A 22,433-nucleotide genomic window follows, 5' to 3' on the forward strand; every position below is an offset into this window, starting at 1 on the left:
TTACATATGAAAAAACTTAACCAAGGTTACTCATCTAGCCTAAGGCCATAAAATCAGTAAAAATTCTCTTCGAACACTATATTGCTCTGCCTCTAACCAAAATAAAAACTACCTTAGTGAAATTAACCTGTCATGGTAGTATCTGAAATATAAACACTTCCTAATATTCCTCTTTCTTTCCTTTCTTCCCAGATTTGTTTGTTTGAGAAAGTGTGAGCAGGTGGGCAGGGGGAGAGAGAGAGAATCTCAAACAGACTCCCTGCTTAGCGTGGAGCCCAACTGAGGGCTTGATCTCATGACCCTGAGATCATGACCTGAGCCACAACCAAAAGTCAGATGCTTAAATAACTGAGCCAGCCAGGTGCCCCTCCTATTATTTTTCTCATGACCCATATCAGGGATTTTTCTCTAAGGACAGAGATAGTAAATGCCTCCAACTTCGTAGGCCATACGGTGTCTCTTGCAACTACTCCACTCTGCCTTTGGAGCAACAAAGTAGCTATGAACAATAGGTAAACAAATGGGATTGGTTGTCTCCCAAGAAACCTTCGTATTCGGAAACAGGTAACTGGCCATGTATGGCCCATGTCATAGTTTGCTGACCTCTAATCATCATTTAAATAATAATTCTAAATTTTTAAAATTTTTCTAATTTTTTAAAAATTTCTTTTCTTTTCTTTTTTTTTTTTTTAACAGATTTTATTTATTTATTTGACAGAGAGAGACACACAGTGAGAGAGGGAACACAAGGAGGGTGAGTGGGAGAGGGAGAAGCAGGCTTTCCGATCCCAGGACCCCTGGATCATGACCTGAGCTGAAGGCAGACGCTTAACAACTGAGCCACCCAGGTGCCTCAACAATTCTAAAATTTAGGAAAGGCTCAGTGTGAGATAACAGTAAGTGAATATATGACTATAGCAAAGGAATACACATCTACCAGGGAGCACAAATCAATAAACTGAGCCAGTATGTACTTGTAAACAAAAGGAAAAGGAAAAAGAAATTTTGACATTAATGAAGTAGAAATAACCTGGTCCATTTGATTCTGAATGTTGGCTTCACCACCTCCCACATTCGTGGCCATGGACACTTAAAAAAAAAAAAAAAAATTCTCCAGGCCTTAGCTGTAAATGGAGAAATAAAATTTCTACCATATGGCATAGTTACTAGGATTGAAAGTTAGAAGTTAACTGCCCTAGAGTGGTAGGTAAGTTCATCTTCCAACACAGCTAGCTCCCCACCACACCTTCCTACAGTAGCGGAGTGCCAGGTGTCAGCAGGGGCACAGTGATTACTTGCTGAATAAATGAGCAGAAGGAAAAAAGCAGACTCATTCTACATGAACAAAACAGGCTAGAATAAATCAAACATTATGTTGTTTATTATAATACCAAAGTTTAATCAGTGTTTAGAATCTATGGTTGAGTCAGAAATTGCCCTGACATCTTGGGTTATGAAGAGCTATCCCTTCTGGAATCACAGAAAATAAGGAGCAAGAATCTAATATACTGCTGTTTTACTCAAATTGGTATTGGTTTATTCCACAGGATCAATATCCAAGTTTTTCTGAAGTACCCAAACCAATAAATCCTAAAGCTAGATGGATGTAGGAGGGGGCTCAGTTTTTCCCCTGAAATTGGTAACAGAGTTAGAACTGACATCTCCCATTTCAGCATCATTGATTCTAATACAATACAGTGGAAAATTTTATGACCACGCCGAAATGTTCTATACTCTCCTTCCCTCTACCTATTTCATTCAAATTTAAACAGGTTATAGAACGATTGAGTTTTTGTTATGAAGCACATTAAGGAATGGTATTAGTGGTAATATGCTGGTAATGAAGAAACAATTTTCTTATTAAGTAGGGCTGTAAATCACATTTTCTCTCAGGCACTGAAACATTAATATTGAAAACTAGATTGTGAGCCTCTTTTCAATATTTCTTCTTTGCAAGTTGCTTCTGATTTTTATTTTCAGCACGGGAACAGGCTCCTTCTAAGTCAAGTTTGACAAAGTCAGCAATCGGGTATGGCACTGCTGTCTTCTTCATCAGGGAAGAGTTAGCTGGGAATACAGACAACTCTCTGACATGGACCCAACATACCATGTTCCTTTCCCAGAAGGCCTTGCCTCAATTACACTTCTGTCCATTTCAGGAGTCTCCAATGGGATGGGTGGATTCCTATTAAAAGCTCTTGTAGGGCCACCTGGGAGGCTCAGCTGGTTAAGCATCTGCCTTCGGGTCAGGTCATGATTCCATGGTCCTGGGATCAAGCCCCGCACTGGACTCCTTGCTCGGCGAGGAACCTGCTTCTCCCTCTGCCTGCTCTGCCTGCTGCTCTCTCTGTTTGTACTCTCTGTCTCTCTCTCTCTCTCTCTCTCTGACAAATAAATAAATAAATTTAAAAAAAAATAAAAGCTTTTCTGTTTCTAGCATTAACAGTAGGTACTGTAAATGACCATGTTGTGTGTTTAGAAGGTCACTGTTAACTGCTTTTCTTGCCATTAACATTAACTTGTTACCTTTTAGGGCTAAGCTTCTTAAATACAAAACAAAACAAAAAAAAATAACCCCCTAGGCTGGAGATTTAAAAAAAAAAACCAAACTGTTTTAATTGCCTTCATCTTTCTACAGAAAATACTGTAACCTATATGTCTCTATGTTCTATCTTAGCTAATAATGCCACATTGAGAGAAAAACTCACGCAAAAGAACTGGACTTATTTAGAACATAAGACGACCATATTATCTCAAGAGAACTTGGGCTTGGTTTGGAATATTGGCATTAAGTTTATGTGGCACTTTCTCATTCTACTGCATTAATTAAGCTACTCCCTGTTCACCCATCCTCTCACAGCAGTAACATCATAACAAAATCTCTTCATTGTTCCTATGAGAAAAATCCTCAGCACATACACAAAAGGTCCTGAAGTGATCACCCTCAGCTGATACTCAAACTTGTCAGCCTGACGTTGAAATTCTCCACATTTTAGCCCCAGCCTAATCTTCCTGTAACCGTCTCATCTAAAGACATCCGCTCCTATTTAAATCAGACGGACCTTGTCTCCTAAACATGCCCTGTACCTTCCCATGGCAAACTTGGGTTGCTATCTTGACTAGAATACAGTCCACGGGTAGACCTACTCCGAGCTCTTCTACTTCTAATCCAGATGCCGTCTCCTCTGTAGAGCCTTCTCTCATGGCTTACTCTCTGCAGTAGGCACTGGGCTCATACTTTTAAACACAGATGACTTCATGTTTCTTTGACTTAAATTTCCTACCAGATTTGAACATCCATGAGGGTCAGATCTCCTGTGTATTCTCATCATGGGATCCATTAAGCCCAGCAAAATGGCTTATACCAACAAGGTGCTCCAAAAACGAGTGTTGAGTAAGTGGGCATTGATTATGTAAACCGCTCTCTTGGTGGAGACCATGAGAACTTCAGAGCCACTGCAGAATACTAGATCCTGTAATCTGTAGTCACACATGCTGGAGGTTTCAGGAGGAGAAGCTCTAAAAAATCTGTCCTTTCCCTGCTAGGAAAATAGAAACTAGCAAGATCATTAACCATAGATGTTCCTAAGAGGCACACGAAACACACTCCAGGAAAGGATGCTTCGGGTATTGAAAAAAACCATGGTTCAAACAAAATGTGTACCAGCTTACAGAAGTCTTTATGTGCTAAATGCAAAAAGAAGTTGTCATTAAGTGGGGAACGATGCAGCAAAGCAGTCTATGTTCTACTCTATTTTGTAATAAATATGTGACTCTTTCAATGAATTTTTAAGTTAACTCTGAGTGTGCCACTTGGAATCATCTCCATTTTAAAAACTATAGGTTCAAGCACAGAACCTCAAAAACAATCCAACACAGAAGGCCATGTATGACGCCGCTTGTATCAAACGTCTAGAAAAGACAAATCGGTCAAGATATAAAACGGACTGATGTGTTGCTTAGGGTTGGCGGTGAGAACAAGGACAAACTGGACAGGGGGACGAAGGCTACCGGGATGACGGAAATGTTCCAAGACTGGATTGTGATGACGATCGCATGATTTGGTAAATTTATTAAAGCCTCTGAATTATACACTTAAATACTGAAAAATGAGTGGATTTTGTATGTAAATTATGCCTCAATGAAGGTATAAAAAGTGCAGTGATCATCAGAAATCTACTTAAGGCAGAGAAAGTAACCCATGGTAAGCTCTAATTTAACAACAGAGCTGAACTCATCTTACCTCAATAAAAAGTGAGGGGAAGACTCACAATGTTGTAACACGTGTGCACAGACTTTATATCTGTGTATCTGAATACATTTGTATTCAGATGTATCTGAATACATTTAAACTCCATCCATCTGTATTCACCCTGTCTAATTCTACGACCTGTCTATCACCATTTGCAAAATAAATGCATATTGAAGAACTTGAAGAACTACGACCCAATGGTTCACTAGTTGCTATGATAACATTTGGTTGTTTACTGTAAACTCAATGCTTGCTTTTATTTCACGGAGACAAAAGAGGAAGTCTGTTAGTTCATTCAGGTCCCAACATTCTTAACACGAGCATTAATTAAACTAAAGAAAAAGTCTGAAGATAACTAACACACCATCTACCTCTCAAAGAAGGCAATGCCACTCCCCTCAATAGAGCAGTGTAAAGACAGCACAAAAATCATCCAAGTTAAATTTCACAGCAAAAAATAATGTGATAACTCACCAAATGCTGTTCTTCTTTAACGAAATTTCATTCCAACTATTCACTCCGCTAAGATTTAACTAAAACTTTCTACAAGGCAGGCCCTCTGCATGACAATCCGTAAAAGCCAGTCCTAGCCCTCAGGGAGCTCGTAGCCCAGGTGGTAAAAGAGGCAACAGGGAGTCGGAGAGTAATAAATTCCCACTACGGGGGCATGCCACGGAGGTCACCTAACTCGGCCTCTGCCAGGAGAGATGGGAGCTGCTTGGGTGGGGTCCTGCAGAACAAGGTGGGATGTGCCCAGCAGCATAAACAAGGCATAGAACAGGCTTAAATCAGGATTGCACATTATTTGAAATGAATGGGTGGATGGCTTGTTAGACCCAAGAGAGTTTAACAAGCACAACACTTGTGACTGAATTTTATTTTTGGTGGGGGAAGGCGGTGGTGGTAGGCTGGAGAGAAATGTCAAACTCTGGCATGATGCTTCCCTTTTCCCTAACAGGGGAGATCCAAGTAAACAGTGAGTTACCTCGGACCACCTCTTCCACAGACTCTGTGGTGGTGGTGGTGGTCGTGGCGATGCTGGTGGTTCTCTCCGTGGCCTCTTCGTAGGGTTCTTCTGCCTCTTCCTCCACCTCATCACCATCCTCGTCGTCCTCGTCATCCTCGGCTTCTTCCTCCTCAATGTCAGCCACTTCCTCCTCCTCTGCTACTTCTACTACTTTGTCTTCGCTGGAGCAGGAAATAAAAATAACAGCAACAGTCATTTAAACAAATTTCAGGAAAGAGGGAGGGGCTCTATAGCAAAGGATTTTGGTAATTCGAGAGGGACCGTGGCACCAAAGGAAAAACATACACAAGGCTTGAAGCTGGTAGGTCAGAGTATGAATCCCAGCGCAGCAGATCTACAGTGTTCTGGGGTTTGTTTGTTTGTTTTTAAGATTTTATTTATTTATTTGAGAGACAGAGCGAGGGAGAGAAAGAGCACAAGTGGAGGGGTAGAGGGAAAGGGAGAAGCAGGCTCCCCTATGAGCAGAGAACTGGATGTGGGGCTCGATCCCAGGACTCCAGGATCGTGACCTGAACCAAAAGCAGATGCTTAACCGAAGGAGACACCCAGGTGCCCCAATTCTATAGTGTTTTACCCCTGGCCACAGCTCTTTTTAGTTTACATAGTTGCAAAAAGGCTATACCATGATTCCAATTATATGATATTCTGGAAAAGGCAAAAATTATGGAGACCATTAAAAAGATCCATGGTTCCTGGGGGATCAGGGTGAAAAAAGGAGGGATGAACAGGCAGAGCACAGGGGATTTGTACAGCAGCAGTAAAATTACTCTGTATGATACTCTAACAGTAAATACAGGACACATGCATTTGTCAAAACCAAACAGAACTGTACAACACAAAAAGTGACCTCTAATAACTAATGTATTGATACTGATGTATCAGATGTACCATACCCATGAAAATGTTAACAACAGAGGAAATGTGGAAGTGGCCGGGGAGGTGGTGGGGAGAGGGGAATGCTCTGTACTTCCTGCTCAAATTTTCTGTAAACCTAAAGCTGCTCTAAAAAAATAAAGCCTATTCAACAGGATAGAGGAAGGAGGATACCCAAACTGAATTCACTGTGTGCAGATGACTTCTCATACTGTATATGAAAATACCACACAGCATCTGCATGGTAGATAGTAAAGGTGGAAACTGGGTTAAATATTGTGATTCAAAGTTTCAACTGGATATGGACGAGGAAGAAGAAACTGGGGTAAATAAATCTGTAAGACCGAGCTATCAGGGATGCTTACTGAAACTATAGAGCTGTGCTCCCTACTCTTCCCTCTTGGGTAAGTGCTGTAGATTATCAGTATTTCAGTGGTTCTCAAATGTCAGCGACTATCAGAATCACTTGGAAGGCTTCCTGAAACACAGAGCACTGGGCATCATCCTTCAGGGTTTCTGAATTAGTGTGTCTAGGATGGGACCTGAGAATTTGCATTTCTAACAACTTCCTGGGTGATCTGATGCTGAAAACTAGGGGATGATATTCTGAGAACCACTGGAATATGCAATGTTGAGAAGAATGGTAACAGACAGCCAGTAAATCACAGTGCAATTGGGAAGGGGATCAGAAATAATATGTAAGGCATTAAATATGTATCTACTGATGCACAGTCGTGAGAAATAAATCAGCACATGTGGATGGAGGAAGAGGGGTATGTCTGGGACAAAATGAGAAAGCCCCAGTAAGATATCCTTGTGGAAATTGTGTACCTGCAGCGCAGATAAGGTCGAGAGCATCTGAAAGGTGATAAATGAAGATAGGAACGTGTTAAACAGTAGAAGCGTATATATATCACGCACCATCTGGCCAGATGGGAGAAATCCATGTTGCATCCTTGCTCGGATCACAGAAACAATACAGGCAAAAGCTGTGCAACTGAGCAGAGCCTCTGCCATGGGTCTCATTCGACAAGAAGCACCACCAGAGTAAGACGGAGGGGCTGCCATGCTGACAAGTTTGCATGAAAAAAATAGTGGAGAATTATTTCCCCACAGCTGACTCTCACCTAGGAAAAGCTCATTGGGCAGTGTGTAGGGAGTCAGATTTCAAACATGCTGGGGAACGAGAACAGTAGGATTCCATGGTGTGGGAAGACAGAAAGGAAGAAGGCAAAAGGCTCCCAAAAACTGAGCCAGAAGGACAGCTATAAGTCATTTTGCGGAGGATGAAAAGGAAAAAGGTATGTAAGAAGATGGAATATAGCACTAGAAGAATTCCTTTAATCGATTAACTCATAATTTAAGGAACTTTTATAGATGTTCTATAGATATGTGTCCTGCTTGGCAAGTGGAACACCTTTCTAATTCTGATTAAATATGAAGCAAGGATAATAAATGAATACATCCAGAGAAGTTGAAGCATGTGGCTAGAGAAAAAGGAGGAACTTACAAGCAGAATAACATTAATCATAATTTATTAGTGTATTAATAAATGAAGTATAATACAGAAGACCCTAATCAGTTATTTTAACATTTCCATGAGACCAAGAAGAAAAAGGTAAGAAGGGAAAATGCTGGCACTGATAATCAGTTGATATAAAAACTTCATCTGCTTAAAGATAAGTGGGGTACAATCATTATTGATTACCTGAATTCACGTACAAAAGTCTAACCGACGCAACATTTCCAAAGAATTCTGAACTTAACAGTTGCTCACTCAGATGCTCCAAATTTTACCCAATACCCTGCCTCGTTTTTCGACAGAATCGCAATATGGTATTATCGTGCACAGAATAAGGATCCAATGCGTGCCACCAGCCAACTTATTCTCTTGTGTTTTCAATCAAATTATAGGCACCAATACTATTCAGCTCTAAATTAAGTACAAAATTGAGGTAAAGCCAGGGAGAAACATCAAACCAAACCAGTATTCTCCTTAAGCCATGAAGTGAGCATGGCCACTGTCTTGCAGCATGAACGGAATGACAGGGTCCCAGTATGCGATCTGTGTCATCTGGGGATATAACCGCACTGTGCTTCCAGGTGGGACAGTCAAAATAGGGCTGTGGGTACTCCCGGGAGCCTGCCTCAACCTCTCCTGTTACCATTTGACTGCTGGACCTAATGCTTCAGATAGAAAATGTGCTTGTGAAAAGAGCTGTGTTTCTAGCATGTGTCTAGCCACACACACACACACACACACACACACACACACACAAGAGTGCAATATATACCCATCATCCTTCACGGCATCTGCCTAAGCAATTTACTCGCATAATAACAAGGAACAGAGATACATAATAGTTCAACTGGCTGAGGAATTAAATTACTTGGCCTACGAGAACTCAGGTCCAGTTCTTATTACCATAGCTTTGATTTCTGGAATTAAATTTAGATGCCCATGAATTCAATTATCCGTTTGGACACAATTAAACCAGCAGCTCACAGTTATGTTGTAATGATGCTGCATCTTCCCAAAGAATGCCAAACACACTGGCATTTTGCTGCTAACCTCAGATTTCACAGATAGCAGGGAACACAGAAAGGGGAGAGAGATGGACTTTTCCACCAACTCTTCTACTGCGGGGCAGCTCCATTCAGCGATGTGACTCAGGTGAGCTGTTTTGGAAAGAGGCTCGCAAGGTGCAAGAAAATGCCGAGGAGGGGCCTGCTGAGGGAAGTGTGGGGTTGGGCATCATGATTTCCTTGTAAATAATCAAAGAACTCACAATGACACAATCCCTTAGTGGAACACGGTGGAATATTCGTAGCACATTCACACATCTTAGCGTCTGTCAACTTATAGGAGACAGCTTTTATGGCCTTTAAAGTCCAATAATGAGAAATACTTCTGAAGAATGAGGGGAAAATGCTGATCATCTCAGGAGTATCTGACTTTAATAACAAGGTTAAAGGGTCAAAGGGACAGTTCTAGGAGGAAATAAATTACTGATAATGAAATTTTATGTGTCAGCACGTGAGAGTTTACTCTGATGAAGGATATACTCCATCACAAAGGTGATTCTCCTTGTATTTCTAAATAAAGGCTGACCTTGACAGATTCCACTTGCCCTTGCTTGCCCGATGTTCCCTTCAGATACCAGTTTTAATTCCTTTCTGTTTAAGTCATGCAAAACAATTCACTATTTGCATTCTCTAAAAGAGCTGTATTTACTCTTTCCTAGTGTCTGCTAAGACTGACTTTCTGCTGCCCCTTTGTAGGACAAAGGAGAGGAAGCGACATCCAGGAAGCTGTGATTCCTGTGGTTTAGGTGAACTGGACAAGCAGGGGACTCCAACACCACTGTGATGGGGGGGGGGGCAGGTGGTGAGAGGAAACAGAACTGCTTTCAATTCCCAAAATGTAAGACCAACCCAGGACCAAAGGGGTGCGCCTCAAGAGGAAGATGCTGAGACTCACGTATGTTTACTGAACTAGAAAGGGGAAGAAAGCCTCTTGGAGAGTCAGAAACAGAGAGTGAAGATAAAGCAAATGTTTCAAAAGGTAAACAAACCAAACCGTTTTCCCTTCTGCCCCGGTTCCTGGTGCTCCCAGAGTTTAACCTGGAGAGTACAATGATGGAGGAGTCAGTGTGTTCCAGAAGAAAGCACGATCCAAAATACTGCTGTGAAATTAGGAAAGTTAGAAGTTGCCAGAAAACGTGAGAAAAGGTAAAAGAATGGAAGCTTAGTCTTCAGGGTTCTGAGCAAAAGATTCAGGAGGGGCAGAGCTAAGTAAGAAAAAGCCAGAGCCTCTCCCACCGACAGGCACTGTTAGGAGTCAGACGCACAACTGGACACACGGCCTGATGCCATTTATATAAGCTATGAAAACGGGCAGCCCTCCATGCTGCTGCCAGAGCTCACGGGAGGGGCTGCACGTTGGTGATGGGGGTGGGGATCTGTGACTTGGCAGGGGACAGGACAGAGGCCTCTGGGAGCTGGCCAGGTGGCACTGGGATCTGGGGGTCAGCTCTCCGGTGTGTGTTCGGTTTTGAAAACCCACAGAGCTGGGTACTGGGTTAGGTACCCTGTTCTTTACGTAACTCTTTAGGTACTTCTATTTACATAAGTTACAGTTCAGGAACGAGGGGTCAAAGGGAGAGGATACTGCTACTGTACTGTTCCACTAATATTCTCACGACTGAGCAAGAATGAGAGCTCTTTAATTGATAAAATTGTATTTTCCGGGACTTCAAATGTGAAAAAAAATAGACCTGTACTCCAAACCCCCAATCCTGTTAAGGCCAAATTATGAAGGTAGAAGGCAAATAATAATAATAATAATAATAATAATGTAATGATGCTATGATATGATATAGTAATAATGGTATGTAGATATAATAAACTATATATAATTATATATAATAATTACATATAATAATATATATGAATCTTTTCACTCGTGAAAATTTTTCACTATCTGAAGGGAATATAATTATGTATATATATATATACATGAATATATGTATATAGTTGTACATAGATATAAATATACATGTATATATACATGTAACGTGTGTGTGTGTGTATATGACTTCTCCAACCATGGCCTCACTAACTAGAGTGAACTGGTTAACTAGTTAATTCTCCAAGTTAATTAATTCATTGATACATATATTTTATAAATGAATTTGAATTTGAGGCCCATATATGATTCAATCCACCACATGCTGGTGATTACTAAAAAAAAAAAAAGTAAGTTACCTACCTTTAATGTTGTACTATTAGAATCTCTCCTGCCTACAGGTAATAATATCATATAAAAACAGATCCCCACAGATTTCTCTTTAGTAGTCTACTGAGTTTCAGGATAGTCATGCTGATGACATTCCTCAGTCAGTAGTATTAATTCTTCATTTAAAGGATCTCTGAGATTTGATAGCCTCCTCTCCTGCCTGAAAAATGCGCTATAGCAGAAACTGTTGATAAGCTATACCAAAGCCATACCTGACCCCCTGTCCCCAGCCCTTCTTCGACCAGAGAAAAGAAGGCGGCAAACCATTCCACCCATCTCCCTTGCAGAAAAACGAAGGCCAATGTGACTGACAAGTCTCTGGATAATCAGATGCCACCAGACATCTGCTTGGACCTCTAGCTGGGGTTTCTTGGAAGGCTTCACTTTCCAGATGAGAAGGCTCATCACACCGAGTAGTCCGGGAGCCCTTGTTCCTTTGCCCTTTATCTCTCTACTTTCTCCCTAGCAGGGCAAGGGCCATCTGACAAGGTTAACTGATAAACATCCAGATGTAGAAGCTGATAAAGACGGTGAGGTGGACAGATACAAAAAGATCATGTCTCTGCATCACTGCCCCAGCCTGGGGCTCCCTATCACTAATGACTAGGGTTTCGGTTATCTGCAGCTAAAAGCATTCCTTGCCGATGGTTCAGATGCTTACCCCAGATGCCAGCTTCTCGATTCCTGCTTCAGGGAGAGAAGCAGGAGACACCAAAATTCATTCACAAAACTGAGACACCAAAAATCCATGACTCAAGCATTACGGATGAGATATAGACAACCTTAGTCTGAAATGAGAATGTATCATCATTGTTACATATTTAATTTGAATGTCTCTTCTGGGCAAGAGAATCTACACTGATTACTGTATGAGTAACAGACACACTCCCTACTGAATGCTTTAGAAATTTAAAGGGGAAAGTAATTCTGGTGAGCTAGAAGTGTCTGAGCTGGTAGGCCGTGAAAAAGCGGGTGTGAGGATGAGGGAAGGATATCCATATAACGCACAATCAGGAATAATGAATACTTAAGTTTGACTATAACAGAATTCAACATGGCACCGAATTTTAATAGTGAGGTATGCTAAATTGCAGAGATGAAGTAAATTGCAGAGATCAAGATATTTTTTCTTTAGTCAACGGATACTGAAGTATTTGAGTTGAAACAAACATGTGCCAATTGTTAACGAGCAAAAAAGGGGTCATGCATTAATTCACCGCCCGCTGAGCCATTCTTTTTTTTTTTTTTTTTTTTTTAAAGATTTTATTTATTCATTTGACAGAGAGAGAGAGAACACAAGCAGGGCGAGCATCAGAGGGAGAGGGAGAAGCAGGCTCTCTGCTGAGCAAGGAGCTCAATACAGGGCTTGATCCCAGGACTCTGGGAGCAAGACCAGAGCAGAAGATAACACTTAACTGACTGAGCCACCCAGGTGTCCCACTGAGCCATTCTATTAAGTGGCTCTCTATGCCACATACTAGCCATTAGGCATCCAACCAACAATGTTTGTGGTGCTTTCGCCAAGTGCCAGGTGCTAGTCCAGAGACTAACGGTGGACTTGTGAGCAGGACAGAGCCTCGACTTTCCTGGAACATATATTTTAGTGCGTGAGGCACAATATGAGCAAATAAATAAGAAAAAATAAAGTCAAAAGTATACAGAAAAAGGAAAGGGGGCTAATCTATTAACTGGTGACTATAACAGATGTGTGGGGAGGGAATGGGGGCAGCACTGAAAATAGGATGACACAAGACACAGAAGGCTGAAAGAGTCCAGGTGAGGGGGTCGGTTGGGGCAAGAGGAAGAGGAAATGCAAAGCCTCTGGCCAGAGGTCAGGCTTAGCATGATGAAGAGAAAGAAAATGAGCTTAGGGGGCAGTGGATGAGGGGATGGAGTATAAGACAGACAGGAAGGGCATGACCCAGGAAGGCCACGCTGGTTATGTAAAGAAACAGCAAGTTTACTCACGTTTAACAGAAATGACTCAATCAGATTTAAGTTTTAAAGATGGCTCTGGTTGCTGAGTGGAGAGCAGACTCTAGGGAGACAAGAATAGAAGCTAGGGCATTGCTCTGGGAGAAACACACTGGGGAGCAAGGGTCACTCACAGGGCTAACAGCCAAAAGGACAATGATGTCATTGTCCAATAAATATGACAGTATTATGGGGATAACAATTATGAATGGCTAGGACACCCAAAAAAGTAAGATCTGACCGGACCTGGGATATGCAGTAGGACACCCATGAGGAAGGGATGGCTGAAATGTGACCTATAGAAGGCCAAGGTTGATAAGGTCTGGGGGCTCAAGACCATTCTTACAGTGTAGGCAGAACATACGCAAAGGTCCTGTGGTAGGAGGGTGGAAAATATTATGAGAGTCTGAAACAGAGTCTGCTGACAAGAACAAAGAGTAACCAAATAAGGACAAATGATCAATGGCACGGAGCAGATGGCTCATGGTTCATTTTTAAACACCCTATAAGCTAAGAGTAGTTTTTACATTTTTAAAAAATTATGATAAGAAAAAAAAAAAAAGTCATATCACAGAGATGGTATATGGCCTGCAGAGCCTAAAATGTTTATTATCTGGCCCTTTAAAGAAAGTGTGCTGACTTTTGCATAGAAGATGGACTATGGGATGAGGTGCATATGGAAAGAACATACAACTGTGCTTTGTCCTGATTTGAAATGAGATCAAATAAAATAAAGTGACAGGCCTCTAGGATGTCCAAGTTCTAAAATACCAGCACAGAAACAACAGTGATTCCTGCTTTTTAGAAGCCAGCAGAACACAGGGTCCCAGGAAACGGGAAATCTTGCAGCATGGTGGAGTGGTTAAAAATATGAACTCTGGGGCTAGGCTGCCTGGACTTGAATCCTGGCTTTGTGATCCTGAGCAAGTCAGTTAACCTCTCTGCGTCTCCTTCTCTTCATCTATAAAATGGCAAACTTTACAGGAGCTACTTCCATTCATAGGGGTATGATGACGCATAAACTGGGATAATATTTGTAATGCACTTAGAACAGCACCCAACCCACCATGAGTACCACAGAAGATGTAACAAAGCAAAGGTCACACACAGCACGTGCACATTCTGTGACACAGAGAATAGCTCAAATTACAGCTATCGAAAATAGCTCAAAAAAAAAAAAAAAAAAAAGAAAATAGCTCAAAAAATACATGTTAAATGAATGAACGATAAGATTAAATACTACTGAGATATTCTTCCAGAACACTCTGAATTGGTATATTCTAAACAACTGCATACAGACTGATTTTCCTCTTTATGAGAAACATAAAATGGTCGGATGTTAGGTAGTCCTAGGCAAGATTTTAAGAGAATACAAAATTACTTAATCTTTAAAGTTAAAAAAAAATACCCTGTACCAGACTATATTTTCAGAATTCTGGTACCACATGGCACAATGATATTAATAGACTACTACTACAGAAGCCAGTATTAAATTCATGTGTGTATTGGCTACTAAGGTTTTTGCCAATACTAAGAATAAAATTAACTGCATTCACTAAAAGGTGCCAGGCATGAAAGAAAATCGAAGATTATAAAAATGGTGCTTCAGTATGAAATCAACTTCTCTTCAGACTGGCCTATATACTCTGCCGTGTTTGATTTAGTCAAATTCTGAAGCATGAGGCTAAAGTAAGCAGAGATAAGAGGAGGAACCCCAGCCTTGGTGTAAATTAGTAGCACCTGGGTAGAACATGAGACAGACAATTTTTCTTTTCTCCACCATCTCACTAGGTACTCATAACAAGAATACTTCAGAGGGGCCTGGGTGGCTCAGCTGGTTAAGCGTCTGCCTTCAGTTCAGGTCCTAGAATCGAGTCCCACATCGGACTCCCTGCTCAGAGGGGCGTCGTCTTCTCTCTCTGCCCTTCCCCCTTGCACGCTCCCTCAAGCTTGCTCACTTTTCCTCAAATAAATGAAATCTTTGAAACAGTAATATTCCAGCAATTGAGAAAAACAATTTAAGTAATAGCCCTAAGACATGAGACAAATCAAAGGCTGGAGAAGAGTTCACAGAAAATCGCTGGAGCTTCTTCAGCTACTGCTGGTGCTGGGACAGATAAAGGGCTGTTCCAAATCCCGAGTGTTAAGGACCTAAGATGCTGGGATTGATAGTGGACAGAATCTGGGGTAGAAAAATGAGCCATGAAGGGCATTTCTGCAGCTCGGGGAAAATCCGATGGCGGACTCAGTATCTGATAATATTAAAAATGATTAATTTTGTGGGTAAGATGGTATCATCATTTGAGCTCTGCAGGAAAATGGTGTGTGGTTTTAGAGATGTAGAAGTATGTAGTATAGTTGCTGCTCGAACTTTAAATCATAAAAAGTCTGCTGAAAGGAGGAAAATGATATTCTGGCAAGACTCAGAAAATATTAAGTTTAGCACATAATTATAGTAAAAAGCTAAATTGCTTTTTTAAAGACTATCTTGGAGGCATGAAGAGCCATATATAATCAAAAGCACTTTTTTTTCCCTGACAGCTTTATGAATCAACTAGGATTAAGGAGAAGCACCTCAGGTGATAAAAACTTTCAGAGTCATTTAAGGCTCTTGATAAATGAAACCCAATCTTGGCTAATCAGATGCTACGCCAGAAAACTTAGAGCACTTTCCTCATGCCGAAATATTTGGTGGCTGCCAAGTGTAGGTGGTTGGTATACATTTTGGGCAGAGAGCTGGGGGTATGTGGTCTGTAGCCATTTTACCATATTTGAGTGTGAACCAGGCTCTAAAGGGTCTGTTCCACACTCAGAAGTTATCTCTGGAAAGGAAACAGATAAAACTCCCTGCCTTCCTGGCACTTCTAGTCTGCTTGGGGGAGAGGTGACGATATAAGAAACCAAGGCAAAGATGTCTGAGCACATTACAGGTGACAGGTACGACGGGAAAATATGGAAGCAGCGAGGCTGGATAAGGTACGCTGGAAAGGGTAGTTAGGAGGTCTGGTATAATGTTTAAAGAGAATATTAAGAGGGGCGCCTGGGTGGCTCAGTGGGTTGAGCCGCTGCCTTCGGCTCGGGTCATGATCTCAGAGTCCTGGGATCGAGCCCCACATCGGGCTCTCTGCTCAGCGGGGAGCCTGCTTCCTCCTCTCTCTGCCTGCCTCTCTGCCTGCTTGTGATCTCTCTGTCAAATAAATAAATAAAATCTTTAAAAAAAAAAAAAAAAAAAAAGAGAATATTAAGAGAACACAGCCCCAAACAGGTGTCATTTCAGCACACATACTGTGCCCAGCGTCATTTTCCGCTGTGTCAACACACACAGGGACTAATCTAAAGCGATAGATGGTCTGGGTACAAAATGGCTGCAAAGCCCTCCAGAAAAGCCACAAAGCAAGACAGGAACCTCACCTTTCCCATGGGGACCCCCTGTGAAGGACCCTGTCCTTACAAAGAAGGGAAGGAACCTGCTTGTTTCTGGGGGCTTCCCTCTTGCCTCTTGTGAAAAAACCAAGTAGTTCTACCTAGAACTCTGCTTCTCTTTGCACACTGCAAGGAACTGTGGCTACACCTTGTCCGGCCCCAGAGTCTCAGGTAGGTAAGGGTCCCACAGATAGACCCGGCCCCATCCTCAGGTGGTAGGAAATGCCATTTAGCCTAAAAACAAGCCAAGAGCTCCCTTGCCCTTTTGTTTATAGAGCTTGAAAGAAAGTATTTTACTTTATTTTATTTTAAGATTTTATTTATTTATTTGACAGGGAGAGAGATCACAAGTAGGCAGAGAGGCAGGCAGAGAGAGAGGGAGAAGCAGGCTCCCTGATGAGCAGGGAGCCCGATGCAGGGCTTGATCCCAAGACCCCGGGATCATGACCTGAGCCGAAGACAGATGCCTAACGACTGAGCCACCCAGATACCCCAAGAAGTATTTTAAATTGTAGGGAAAGATGGAAACAAAAAGTAAAGACAAGCGTGGTCTGCTACTACAATGCAGTCTTGGATCAGCCAGAAGTACAGGGAAAGCATGCTTGGGAGAGGGAGAACTTTTAGTTCTTTCTCCACAAGGGAGCCAACTTTCTTCCTCTTCCAGCAAGCCCACTTCCTTGGCTTATCGAGTTTATTTTTGAAAGTATCTGCAGTTGCTGTCTGAGAAATCTGTAGGTCAAAATATCAAATGCGGACACTACAAGCACTTCAACACACGTAGAAGGTGCAGGGCCCTAAGAGGAATGCGGAAGCGCATTACTTTTTAGGTTAAATCACTGGTAACAGCTGTTCCGAACATCCTCTCTTTCTCAAGGAAAAATTACACTGTGGTAAACTCCAGTTCACTTACTGTCTTGTCTGCCGGGGCCTGCAGAGGGGAAATTAAAGGCACATTTTTGGAAGCCACCTGCTAGCTGTGGTGTGACCATGGTCAAGTGACTTATCCTGCTGTGACTTAAGTTTATCTTTAAAATGGGATGATAACATTACCTCCCACAGAAGACGCTGTGAGCAATTAACGTATGCCAAGCGCTTAGAAGCACACCCTAAATGCTAACTAGCACGCCTATCTGCTCGTATTAGACTATGGCTCAAATTTATGCATGACAAATAGGGGGTTTTTTCCCTCCCTTTTAGTGGTATAAGGTTTTGAAAATGGTGTCGATAAAAGTTATCATTTGTTCTTCGCCTACAATATTTTCCTTGGGGTTTACTATTTCAGAAAAGGAAACCTATGAAGACTTATTCTCCATTAGGTACTACATCTAGTCAAGTCCCAGTTGCTGACCACAGGCTCGGAGTCCTGCAGACCTGGACGGATGAAAAAGCACACACAATGATGTCAGAGGTGTGCACATCTTAACTGTAATAGATTTTTTTTTTTTTTTTAAGTCTGTTAACAGGGTTTGGGAAGGATGGACCAAGAAGGTTAACAGGTGAACTAGGAACCGATGAGTGAACAGATGTCGACAGAGAAGACGCCAGCAAAGGGGCAATGCAGAGACAGGACCCAGCATGTGTAACTACAGAAGTGTCTGCAGGGAAGGCAGGTAGCTCAGCGTGGCCTGGAGAAAGGAGCGCTGGGAAGTGAGTAAACTGCAGATGCATTACATTACCTTGTCTGTCCTCATTCTTCTACTGATTCAGAGCCCCGTAGAGAAATTTTAACAGAAGAGCGGAAAATGAGCTGTATTTCAGCAAGTCTGAGATGGCAGAAGTACAGGTGGGGGAGTCACAGGTGGGTGCGGGAGAAGGCTCTGCAGAAGCCTGGCCAGGGAGGAGGTGGGAGGTGAGAGGTTTGAGAAAAGAACATAGCAGAACTGGTGACTGGCTGAAAGGGGGCTGGTGACAGGATGAGGGCGATGTGTGGAGATGGAGCAACTGGGTGGAGAGAGGTCACCAAAGGTAACGGGATACAGCAGAAGAATAGATGGAGAAGAAAGGAGATACACAGGGTCAGCTTGGACCATGGTGCAAGGCGGTATTGTAGAAGCTTCCAGCCTCCAACTGGAAATAAAGGACGAGAGGGGCCCATGGACGGCTCAGTGGGTTAAGCTCAGGTCATGATCCCAGAAGTCCTGGAATGGGGCCCCATGTTGGGTTCCCTGCTCAGCAGGGAGTCTGCTTCTCCCTCTCCCACTGCCGCTCCTCCTGATTATGCTCTCTCACACTCCCAATCTCTCAAATAAAGAAATAAAATCTTAAAAGAAGAAAAAGAAAGAAAGGACTAGAAATCTGAGCCAAAAATATATAGATCTGGGAGGCACTGTTTTTCTATTTCCATTAGTTAAACGGTAATGCACATTTTTGTTGTTTTCCCCTTAAAACTCAAGAGCTACCATTTCTGAAAGACCACAGATAATGGTCCAGAACAGCCACTCATTTTCTGTATTGCTCATACGTCCTGCTATGATGTCCTATGTAACTAGAAACAGAATCCAGCCTGCTGAGGTCTAATTACCCTGTTCTTCCCGGTTTTTCCTCTTTCCCCACAAGGATAATTCAAGCTGCTTTCCAATTCAGTGACCTATGTGGAAAATTCTCCAAGGAGGTGTTTTCTGTATTGATTAAAGAGCCTAATCAAGAACATCCTACTACATTTAAAACAATAGCACATGAAAAGTCATTCACTCAACAAATGTTAGTGGATATCAACTATGCAGCAGGCATTCTGCCAGACCTGGGGCTCTAGAAGAGAGAAGGATATGATCTCTGCCTTTCAGGGAGAGAAAGATGATCAGCAGATACAATACTAAAAGGTGTAATTCATGTCAGGAAGAAATAAATCGGCTGCCAAGATAGAGAAAACTGGGAGGAGGGTGTTCTGCAAGGGAATTCATTTTGAGAACACGATAGTGAAGCTGAGACTACTGAGAAGAAGAAACCCAGGAAACTGGGGAAATCATTATAGGGATATTCATCAATTGTGGGGTGGGGAAGATCTGCCATGTTTCATATGATACAGAGACAGCAGCGGGAGAGACAGGCACAGGGTGATGCTGGCAAGGTGCAGAGAAGCTGTGTCAAATACATTCCTACCTGGAAAAGAACACAAGCTACGTGTTGAGTCACTGTTCCAGTTAACACCATTCTTGGCATCTCAACAAAAGGGGTCACTGCTTTTTCCCTTGTGTATTAGGTTGTTCGGTGTACCGGAAAGCCAGTAGCCCATCTTAGTCTTGGGAGTTGAAGGGTCAACTTTATGTACATGTCTATACTCCATGTCCCGGCCGCTGTGTACAGAATGGCTTAAAATGTGTGGAAATGGCTCACGTAGGTCTATAGTGGAGAGACAACGGGAGCAGAGATCAGAGGTATACTATAGGAACTCCAGCAAGAAACAGTGGTACTAGGATTGTACTAGAAAAGATGGAGACAAGTGCATGAATCCAGAACGGACAGGATTTGTGGCAAGGGTGACATGAGTCCCAGGTTCATAGCTGTAATTCCTAAGAGAGGCTGTGGAGCCATGACTAAGACAGAACAGCTTTGAGAGAACCAAAGTGGAGGTGGTGTGTGGGAATTAAGAACTCTCTCTTGGGCACATTAGGAAACCCTATGCCTCTGGCCTTAGTTCTTCAATCTCACCATACAGACCCTCCGGCTTCCCACCTGGGCACTAACCCTAACTAGCCAGGGATAACTCAATACAACCAGTATTGTAAAGTCAAAGGTCCAGATTACAGCAATCAAGGAGAAGGGACCAGTAAAGGAAGCACTGTAATAACCCAAGAGAGATAACCAGAGGCAGGAATTTAAAAACAAAACAAAACAAAACAGAAAACAGTGACATCAGGATGACTAAAAAGAAGCAAACAAAAAAACTCCAAAGCCTTGTGCAAAGAATGCATAGGGAAGACAGATTGGAAACGAAGACAAACAAGTTATTAAAAAAAAAGACTTCCGAGCAAAAGTAAAGATAATTGGTTCTAAGGGCTTATTAACCTTAAGGTGCTTTATATTGAAATTTCTATCCTATGAATATTTAAGTTCCTGAGCCCAGAAGCATCTGGGTCTGTCTACACTGGTACCTCGATTAGGCAGATAAAGAACTTATGAGGAAACAAATTACCTTATTTGTCAACTATTACCAACGACGGAGGAAGAGCATACTTAGTTCTATTAAGGGGTCACGGCCAAAGATCACAGATGTTCTAAACATACTACTCCAGACAAAGATGTTACATACAGAGTCAATTTACCAATGTGCATGCTGGCAGAGAACATTCCCCACACAGGAAGAGGTGAGAAAGGCCACTTTGTTATGAATGTTCTGTGCATGGAAGTGCTGCTAAGCGTGTCCCAGCGCCAACACTGAGTTGGATATGAAGCTGAGCTGAGTACAGAGATGCGACGAAGTGCGGTCTCTGCCTTTGGCCCCTCTGTGATGGGCGCTACTATCATTAATCATTCTATTTTTTTTTAAATCTTTTTTTTTTTAATCTTTTTTTCCTTTAAGATTTTATTTATTTGACAGACAGAGATCACAAGTAGGTAGAGAGGCAGGAAGAGAGAGGGGGAAGCAGGCTCCCTGCTGAGCAGAGAGCCCGATGCAGGGCTTGATCCCAGGACCCTGAGATCATGACCTGAGCCGAAGGCAGTGGCCCAACCCACTGAGCCACCCAGGTGCCCCACTTTTTAAAAGATTTTATTTACTTATTCGTCAGAGAGAGAAAGCACAAGCAGAGAGGAGGGGAGGAGAGAGAAGCAGGCTCTCCACTGAGCAGGGAGCTCGATCCCAGGACCCCCGGATCATGACCTGAGCCTAAGGCAGATGCTCAAACATCTGAGTCACCCAGGCGCCTCTCATTAAATCACTTTAAATGCAATGTTGTCATCCTATAACTACCCTGCAAACATTTTTGTAAAACCCTGGTGCTTCACTACCTACACTACATGTGTAGGGAGGGCTCTTTGGTTCCAATTTTCCAGCATCAGGAACTATAAAATTCTCCCAAGAAGCACATGAGGCTAACCAACTACCACTCAAAGGATGTATATACACTTAGAAGGGAACAAATGAACGCACGTTTCAGAGATAAAAGATTAAAACTTTGATATAGCTTCCCTCATTAGTTTAGTTGAAGATGTCATCATTCTTTTAGAACTATTTCTGAAATACAATTTAAATATAAAATTGAAGGTCTTCAAATATACAGAAGTTGAGAGGAGAATGACTTCACTGCTATTTGAGGACCCAATGAATTTCTGTTTAAAATGTCCAAGATATTCAGCCAATTCTACATGAATTTCTACAGCCATTTTCCAATCCTAGAAAAATCAGATTTTCTAACGTTTCACTTCCCTAAAATAAAAAGCACTCCTACATATCTACTGAAATTCATAAAATCAGAAGATCATTACTTGTTTGCTTCCAACATCTATTTTAATAATGTTTTCAACCTCATTTATCTAGGATGGAAAGCACTGAAGTCATTATCTATTAGTATTGGTTATAATTATTACGAGACCCACAATACTTTTTAAAGACCTAATTAAGAAGGAACATGTTATAACAGCCATGATTCTCAAACCAGACATGGGAGATTAGTCATTATGCCCCAAGGAGAGCTTTTCTGGTTGACTGTGTGAGGTAAGGGGTGAGAGAGTAGATTGAGGAAGGCACCGGCAGCCCCACCCTGGCCTGCCCTCCCTTACAATTCCACTCAGTGCACCACCATCACGCCCACGGAACATTTTAGTTCAAGAGGCTCCCATATCTAAGCTTTAATTCCGTTCTAAAACCAAGTACTATGGTAATAGATGATAGCACTCTTCTCCACGTTAGACATCAAGAAACAGGCTCAAGAAGATTTTACTAGGTCCAAAGCATATGCTAAACCTCTGAAGACATTTCTGAAGCAAAAGTCACCTTCCTCAGGAACATGTCTGTTCTTTCCTAAGCTCTTTGGCTGCGTCTAGTATGTTGGACTTCTGTTTCCTCACTATGGTCTTTTTATGCAGATTAGCTTTACCATCATTAAATGACTATAAATGTAATGTTGTCCTCGCCATCAGGGTGATAA

The 22,433-nt window shown here is 42.1% G+C and overlaps 1 protein-coding gene across 7 annotated transcripts in view; it reads right to left on the reverse strand.

Annotated features, from left to right (window-relative positions):
* Window positions 1–22,433, reverse strand: part of LOC111152475 (amyloid beta precursor protein) — a 277,755-nt gene that overhangs the window by 119,777 nt on the left and 135,545 nt on the right. For all 7 annotated transcript variants that reach the window (XM_022510996.1, XM_022510986.1, XM_022510978.1 and 4 more), the window contains exon 6: window positions 5,238–5,440. In XM_022510996.1, the coding sequence (XP_022366704.1) occupies window positions 5,238–5,440 (203 nt within the window). The remainder of the gene's footprint in view (window positions 1–5,237; window positions 5,441–22,433) is intronic.

The sequence above is a fragment of the Enhydra lutris genome, unplaced genomic scaffold (assembly GCF_002288905.1).
Source record: "Enhydra lutris kenyoni isolate GAN:26980312 unplaced genomic scaffold, ASM228890v2 scaffoldscaffold2, whole genome shotgun sequence".
Taxonomy (NCBI): domain Eukaryota; kingdom Metazoa; phylum Chordata; class Mammalia; order Carnivora; family Mustelidae; genus Enhydra; species Enhydra lutris.